Source organism: Diceros bicornis, chromosome 22, assembly GCF_020826845.1.
Source record: "Diceros bicornis minor isolate mBicDic1 chromosome 22, mDicBic1.mat.cur, whole genome shotgun sequence".
In the NCBI taxonomy this organism is placed as follows: Eukaryota; Metazoa; Chordata; class Mammalia; order Perissodactyla; family Rhinocerotidae; genus Diceros; species Diceros bicornis.
This window is the reverse complement of record NC_080761.1, coordinates 47,287,923-47,295,895: the sequence shown is the minus strand read 5'-3', so window position 1 is coordinate 47,295,895 and position 7,973 is coordinate 47,287,923. Positions and strand designations below refer to the sequence as shown.

Sequence of the window (7,973 nt, the reverse complement as noted above, 5' to 3'; positions counted from 1 at the left end):
TGCCATGTGAAGAGCCAGGTAGAAACTGGCGGTTGCGCGGCAGCGCGGGGCGAGGCCGGCCGGTGCCCGCAGCGCCCTGGCCGAGCCCAGCCGAGGACACACGCTTCCCCTCGCGCTCCCCGGGGGCACCGTGTGTGAGCCGGGCCCGGGGACCGCGGGCCCAGGGGGCAGCTCCGCCACAGGAGACAAGACACGCCTCAGAGCGGGCAAATTCCCGGCCTCCTCTGGCCCCCGGCCAGCAGCCGCCGCCCGCCACCTCCTCTCCTCCTCCGCTCTCGCCCCGGCCGCCCCGCGGGCCCCGAACTCCCCGCGCCCCCTCGGCCCCCGGCGCTGGCGGCGCGGCCGGGACCGGCCCGATGTGGCGCATGCGTGGTGGCGCCGGCAGGCGCGGGAGCTGCGGCGGCGGGGCCGGCGGCGGCGGCGGGCAGGGCCGCCCGGGCCGGCCTGGCGGGGGTGGCGGCGGCGGCGCGGGCTGGCGAGGCCGGGCGGGCGGCGCCCGACAGCAGCTGGAGGAGCGGTTCGCCGACCTGGCCGCGAGCCACCTGGAGGCCCTCCGCGCGCGGGACGAGCGGGACCGGCAGAACGCGCGGCTGCGCGAGGAGAACGCCCGGCTGCGGCTGGAGAACCGGCGGCTGAAGCGCGAGAACCGCAGCCTCTTCCGTCAGGCCTTGCGGCTCCCCGGCGAGGGCGGCGACGGGGCGCCCGCGGGCCCCGAGGAGGCCGGCACGAACCGGAGGGCGAGAGGCGGCGGCCCCGAGGACGAGCCGGGCAGCCCCCGGGCCCTGCGGGCTCGGCTGGAGAAGCTGGAGGCCATGTACCGCCGAGCCCTGCTGCAGCTGCATCTCGAGCAGCGGGGGCCGCGTCCGCGCGGGGACAAGGAGGAGCCGCCTCCGCACGAACCCGACTCGGGCCTCCGAGCCCCGGCCCCGGAGCCCCCCGAGCCCTGGCTGTAGCCCGAGGCCGCGGTCGGGGAAGGGCGGGGCCTCGCGCGGCCACGCCCACTCCGTTCGCCGCTGCCCCCAGCTAGCGCCCGCCCCGGGCCGCGCGCCGCCGCGGAAGCTCGGAACCGCTGTGCCGCCCGCCGCCTGTGCGCCGCCGGGCACTTCCGGGGTCGCTTTGCGCTCAGCCGCCCGAGGTTGAGCCGGCTGCGGGGCCCCCCGCGGTCCCCACGTGGACAGAGCACCTGCTTTCTGCGCCTGCTGGTTTCCATGGAGACACGCCTAGCAACGGAGGGGCGGGTTTTAAAACAGCGAGAAAGGGGTGCCAGTCAGCACCTCCTAATGCTTGAACTTTTCTCGGTGTTGTGAGAGCGTGCTGTATTTTTTCCTCTGTTTCGGTTCTTTGAGGGATGAATAATGCATTTTGAGTTGGTTGAGTTTGTTGCTCATTCTTCAGTCCCCTAAATCCTCCACTTGTTATCTCTTTTGTGGCCAACGTTCTAAGTGTTTTTTTAATAAGTCGATATTACTTGGATATCCTACAAAGTACCACCTTTTTATTAAAAAGGTAATATTTATAACTTAGGAACTCGTGTCTCCCTTGGCTCTGGTCTTTATACATCTAATATATCTGATTTGTTTAGCCCCTCGGGATTATTAAGAATCTGCTTATGAGAGATCCTTTGAGTTGGTAAATAAATCGGGTGCATTAAATAAGCTAAAAACATCCCACGACCATTATTTGAAGTGTGTTAAATTTGTACACGTTTGTTTAAGAAATATACATGTATGTATATATTTTGCATATTTTAATATCTGGCGTTGGTTATCCTTTGTAAGCTATCATTTTCTTTTTGCTTTATGTAACAGTGATCGTTTTAAATAATCTAAAGATTAGGTAGTCTAAACATTAATTTTTTTTTTTACGTTTTAGGTGACATTAGAAAATAGTAGCTGAGCAATTGTTTTGACTGTTTACGAATTTTTAAGAAATTATTATTTGTATATCAAATGCCCCAAAACAAAATGATTTAAGTCTTAATTGTGATTTCAATGGCAACAAAAGAATTGTGATGTAATTAAAATTACTTTATTGCATTTTGTTAATGGATAACGCTTTACCTACTAAGTAGAGAAGAGGATACCGTTGTACTTGATAGGAATCGTGTGTAAGAGAGTGTTTAAGTGATCAACACTTCAAGAAAAAAAAAATCACGGGGAGAGTTTTTGTTAGAGCTAGAAAAAAAGTCATGAGTTAGAGTTTTTGTTTTATTTGTGGCATATTCTGAAAGTTTCAAATGTATACCGTATTTTACAAAACGAAGTGCCAAGGAAAATAGTTTTGTGATTTTTCTAGTCTTGGGTTTTGAAAGCCTCTGGACTTTAAACTTTTGTTTAAAGGTAGTTGATATTTAATTGTGAATATTAAAATCTTCCCCTATGACTGAGAAATATTAGAAGAAACTTGGTGAGACTAGATGGGTATATCAAAAGTATTTCTATCACTTTTGCTTCCTTTTTTAATAGTGAAAGAAAGAAAACATCTTTAGGAGGCAGTAGGAATTTAAGAATAGGAAAAAAGCATATCGGCTCTACTAGCTACTTAACTATAACTTTGGGTTTAAATTAGTTAATCTCTCTCAGCGTTTGTTTTTTCCGTATTAAAATGAACATAACATCTACCTCAAAATGTGATAAAAATTTTATTGAGATGCTATATGCAAAATGCCTGCTTCAGAGTGCTCTATCAATAAGAATTATAATCCAAAACGTGAAAGTCATAAATGCATATTTTACTGACGCTTTCCCTTGCTGTCTGTATTTTGTTCCCATGTGACTTTATGAGTATTAGCAGAGATATGTATATTTTGAATGAGTTGACATTTTTCATTCCTTCTAAGCAAATAGAACAGCTAAAGCCCTATATAATAAGGGAATAATGCAACAAAATGTTCAAAAATATTTGCCAATTGTGACAAAATTGGGAATATTCTGCAACCAAGCAAAATATTTAGTTTATGTAGTTTTTAAACACCGTTTGTCTTAAAATCATACAATGATGTATGGTGAAAAAAATTCTGAAAAGTAATGAGGTGCACACACACAAATGAGGACTACTTTTGAGCATTATTCCTGAAAAGTGTTAAAAATTCTGAAACCAAAATGCCCCATAAGATGGGTTAAGGCTAATATAAATTTCAACCTTGTTGAATTTCCCTGCTGATAACTGATAAAGCATTATGTAGTAATATAAAAGATGTTCTGTTATATCAAAATAAGTACCTATTTCAGAAATGGGTAAGTTGATTTCAGAAAAGTTTAAGCTAGGATCTAGTTTGGTCTAAAATAAGCTAAACCTGCAGATTATCATATGTTGTTACAATAACATTTTATTTTCATAATTACAGATTTGTTCTGCAATGACAAGAGGGCTTATAATTTATAGAAATGAACAATAAAAATATGTGTTGTGTTAGCAAACAAATTCAGTGAGGAGGATTGGCCTTTTTTTAAATCAGCATTTTTATGGCTGCTACTCACAAAAATATACTTTATCAGGCCAGCCCTGGTGGTCTAGTGGTTAAGTTCAGCATGCTCTGCTTCGAAGGCCTGTGTTTGGTTCCCAGGCGTGGACCTACACCACTCATCTGTCAGTGGCAGTGCTGTGGTGGCAGCTCACATACAAAAAGAGGAAGATTGGCACCGGGTGCTAGCTCAGGGAAAATCTTCCTCAGCAAAAAAAAAAAAATAATAAATTAAAATTAAATAAACATAGATTATTAAAAATATACATATGCTTTATCTTTTTTTCTATGTGTTGGGATATCAAGCAAAGCAGTACAAAATGAGTACTTATGTAGAACATAGAACAAGCCAAGTCCACGCTAAACTTCTTGAACATTATAAATATTTGAAGAATACTTGAAAATGTTCTTGTCTTGTTTAAATAGTCTTAGACATAGGTTTGCAAATTCATAAGTATGGCCACAATGAAACTAATAAGAAATTATTTAATAAATTGAAGTATCAATATATACTAAATAATTAATAGCAGCAAGATTTTGATTCCACTGCCAAAATACCATTTTTTTATTTTGCTAAAAGGAGCAGATTTTCACTGAGAATTTGTCACAAAATCTTCATGAATGGATGACAAATTTATTAATATTTCTGTTTAGTGATTAATTGATCAATTATAAATTCTGACTTCTGTAAACTTTGTTGATATATATCTTGTCTACCTGATATAGACAGTATATAAATATACTTATGCAATGGAAATATGAATAAGGAAAGCACTTAGATAACACCCATATCTGACTTTATAAGGATTAATCATGCTCAAATTTCAAGTAAAGCTTAAACTAAGATTAGCGTGTCACAATGATGAGAATTAAACTACATTGTTTTTAATCCATAGCAGATTTTGCTTGTTATAAAATTCATGTTCAGAATTTACTTGTCATTGTAGTCTTTGTGTATTTCATGATAATTTATAATTTCATTATAATTTATTATTATAAAAAGGAAATTCTTTTTTAGAGAAAATTTGAGAAAAGAAAACAGTGAGTTTGTTGATGCTTAATTCTTGTCTGAATGATAAGCATTCTATTCTAAAAATTGAGTTCTTTGCGGGAGGAGTCTGAGCAACAATCTGATATCTCACACTTAGGACTGAAAGGTTTTCCTTGGCCTTTTATTTTTCCAGATTTTATTATTTTAAACATATAACGTCTGTAGTATTTTAAACTTAATGGATCTGCTTTTAGTTATGGTGAAGACTGTTGTTAATAACCAAGAAACCCAACAAGTCAGTGACTGTTAAAAACAATGAAGATTTTTTATCTGGTGCATAAAATTCTTGATTCCAGTGCTTCAGGCTGTCAGGAAGCTCTGCTCTACATGGTTATCCAGGGTCTCAGATTCTTTTCATCATGTTCCTCTGCCTTGCCCTAGGTCGTTGTTGCATCTGCATGGTAGAAATAGGTTCCTTCCAGAAACAGGTTTCAGCATATGGGAAAGGAAAAGAGAGGCCTAGCCAGATCTGAAAATGACATAAATTCCTCTATAATACTCCATTAGTAACACTTCATCACATGACCCATTTAACTTTAAAGGAGGCTGAGAAATAATAGTCAAGCAGTAGAGTCTTGCCTGGCTATAATGTCATTATTACGGAGGAATAGGAGAACCATTTTGGTGGACAACCATCTTTTTTTTTTAGGGGGGGGTGAGGAAGATCAGCCCTGAGCTAACATCTGATGCCAATCCTCCTCTTTTTTCTGAGGAAGATTGGCCCTTGGCTAACTGTTGTGCCCATCTTCCTCTACTTTATATGGGACGCCGCCACAGCATGGCTTGACAAGCAGTGCCTCGGTGCGTGCTGGGATCCGAACTTGCGAACCGCGGGCCACCACAGTGGAGTGCACGCACTCAACCACTGCACCACCAGGCCAGCCCACCGTGGACAGCCATCTTAACGGAAGCTAGCATCTACTTAAAATTTTCAAGAATTTATATGTCCCCCTGTAGCATTTTTGAAACTACACAACTTAGTTTAAAGTATAAATATAATGTGATTGCTTTATAGATTGAAAAAAATTTGACATTTTCATTCCTCTGTGTACTGTCTTTATGAGTGCAAAACATAAGATACTGCTTGAAATAAGCAAGGGAAAATAGCTATTAAATTTTATATAGGAAATCCCTATAAAGTATGAACCATCTCTCAGTGGTGTATGTCATAAAAAATATGGTTTTAAGAGCCTATACTTGGTAAACATTATTCTATTTCATATGTAAATCTAGATTTATAACTTGAGGTGGAAATGTTTTCTGCTCATCTTGTTTCTTATATACTAGCATTTTACAACTTTTAGAGCTGAAAGAACCCTTCGAGGGTTTTAGCCCAGTATCTTTCAGCCTTTTTTGCCAACAACTTCATGGCTTTCACAGGGAACTATGTATACTTCATTCTCCATAACTTAGACTATGCTCATCTCAATTCTAGGTAGTATTACTCTCTCCTGTTTATGAATGAGGAAACTGATGGGCGAAGATGTTGAAATAGTTTCCAAGGTCAAAAAGGAAAGAAATATATTCTTAAAATTTTTTGAAATTGAGATATAATTGACATATAGCATTGTATCAATTTTAGGACAAACCTAATAATTTTATATATGTATATATTGTGAAATGGTTACTGTAACAAGTTTAGTTAACATTCATCACCACAGATAGTTACAATTTCTTTTTCCTTGTGATGAGAGCTTTTAAGATCTTCTTTCTTACCAACTTTCAAATATACAATACAGTATTGTTAAGTATAGTCACCATGCTGTACATATATCCTCAGGACTCATTCAATAATTTATTTCTGATTTTAATAGGAATGCTTCTGGCTTTCTCTATTAAGCATGATATGATTCTTCAGTAGTTTACTAATTTTGCAGCCTTTATCATGGCTATGGTTATACTTACTCCATAAAAAAGATGTTGGTTTTCACTCTTTGTGTTGTAGAATGGTTTAAATAGCAATGGGGTTATTTGTTCCACTAAATTTTGCTAAATTTCACATGTGGGACTCTTGGGGATAGAAGGATAGATTATTCTGGGGGGGCAGAGTAGATAGTTGGAAATTTTGCCAACTTATTTGATGGAAATGTATCTCTTTACAAACTTGGCCCCAGGTGACTGAAGGGAAAGATTTGTATTCCTTAATCAGCAGAGGGGTTCCCCCTCTTATCTAGCTGGACACAAAAAGGAAGCATTTGGCCCCCTCGTCCCTGGCACTTCTGATCATTCCTAGTGATGGTAAGAATGGCGGTAGAGAGAGATGGAAGAGAACTTATTTCTTGGTAGGATCGTTGCAGCTCCAGCTGTCATGCCTGGAGTCTGTCCTCCATCTGGACTTCCAGTTTTGTGAGAAAATACATTTTCTTATTGGTTAAGCCAGTTTGAGTTAGGGCGTTTTCTTAATAGGAGTCAAAATGGAAAACTTTAAAACAATAAGAATGAACGCTACACCAAAATATGGGTTTTTCACAAATGTTCACAATGTTGAGGAAAAGAAGCCAGGCACAAGAACATAAGATGGAGAAAAAGCTAATATGTATAGATATATATCTCTATATGTTGAAAGCACCTATAAATAAAACAAGAAAAAGAAAATCATCCCAATTTAGAAAAAGGCAAAAGATCTTATAGGTCCTTTACATTAGAGAAAAACTGGATAGTCAATAAACATATGGAAAGATTTTGAAGCTAATAGTAATATAAAACTAAACTTTCATCCTACCTCTTGCACTCCATACTCAAATAATCAGCATTTACCTAATGGCTGAAGCAAAAAAAAGAAAAAAAAACAAAAACAAAAATAGAAATCATTCTGAACATCTTCTCCAAAGGTCCTTATATCTAAATGGTTATCAAATTCTGTAATTTTTGCCTCAAAAATGCCTTTCACAGTTTTCCTTTTTCTTCATTTATAATTTTGGGTCTGGGATATGTAGAGACCTGTGGGTTTCATTTTCTGTAAGGTGAGCATTGAGGAATGCAAATTTATTTTAGTTCAGAGGGTAAATTGATGTACACACTATTGACCAATAACCTTCAAAGTAGGGTATGCAGATATGCTGGGAGCACATAAAAAATCTCAGACCCTCTATTTTACGGTTATTTTTATCTCTTCCTTTAAAATTTATTCTTTTTGTGTATATTCTAAAATGTTGTTAGTATAGTAAATGGTATACAAATTTTGTTATGTGTTCAAAAATGTTTTATAGGTCCTGGTAGAGTCTACAGAATACTACACTGGGAGTCTGAAAGCTCAGTTGCAGGGTTTGTCATTTATTAGTTTTGGGTTTTAAGAATATTACTTAATCTCTTTAATATACAATTTTTTCAAATATAAAAATTGAGTAATAGAATGTATCCAAATAGGTATCATAGCTAGGTTTGTTATGAGATTTAAATTAGATATTATATCTGAACTTGGATATTATGCTTTAAAATACATCACCAAAGTAAGAAAAT

At 40.1% G+C, this 7,973-nt stretch overlaps 1 protein-coding gene across 1 annotated transcript; it reads left to right on the top strand.

The window, feature by feature from the left end:
- The first annotated feature begins 227 nt into the window (after positions 1–227).
- TUSC1 (tumor suppressor candidate 1) lies at positions 228–3,918 on the top strand. The gene has a single exon (XM_058565916.1). The coding sequence runs from the start codon at positions 357–359 to the stop codon at positions 951–953; it is 597 nt and encodes a 198-aa protein (XP_058421899.1). The 5' UTR covers positions 228–356; the 3' UTR covers positions 954–3,918.
- Positions 3,919–7,973: the final 4,055 nt, after the last annotated feature.

Bases quoted from the DNA above. Each gene is read 5' to 3' on its own strand.
- TUSC1 (XM_058565916.1), top strand. From the start codon at position 357: ATGTGGCGCATGCGTGGTGGCGCCGGCAGGCGCGGGAGCTGCGGCGGC.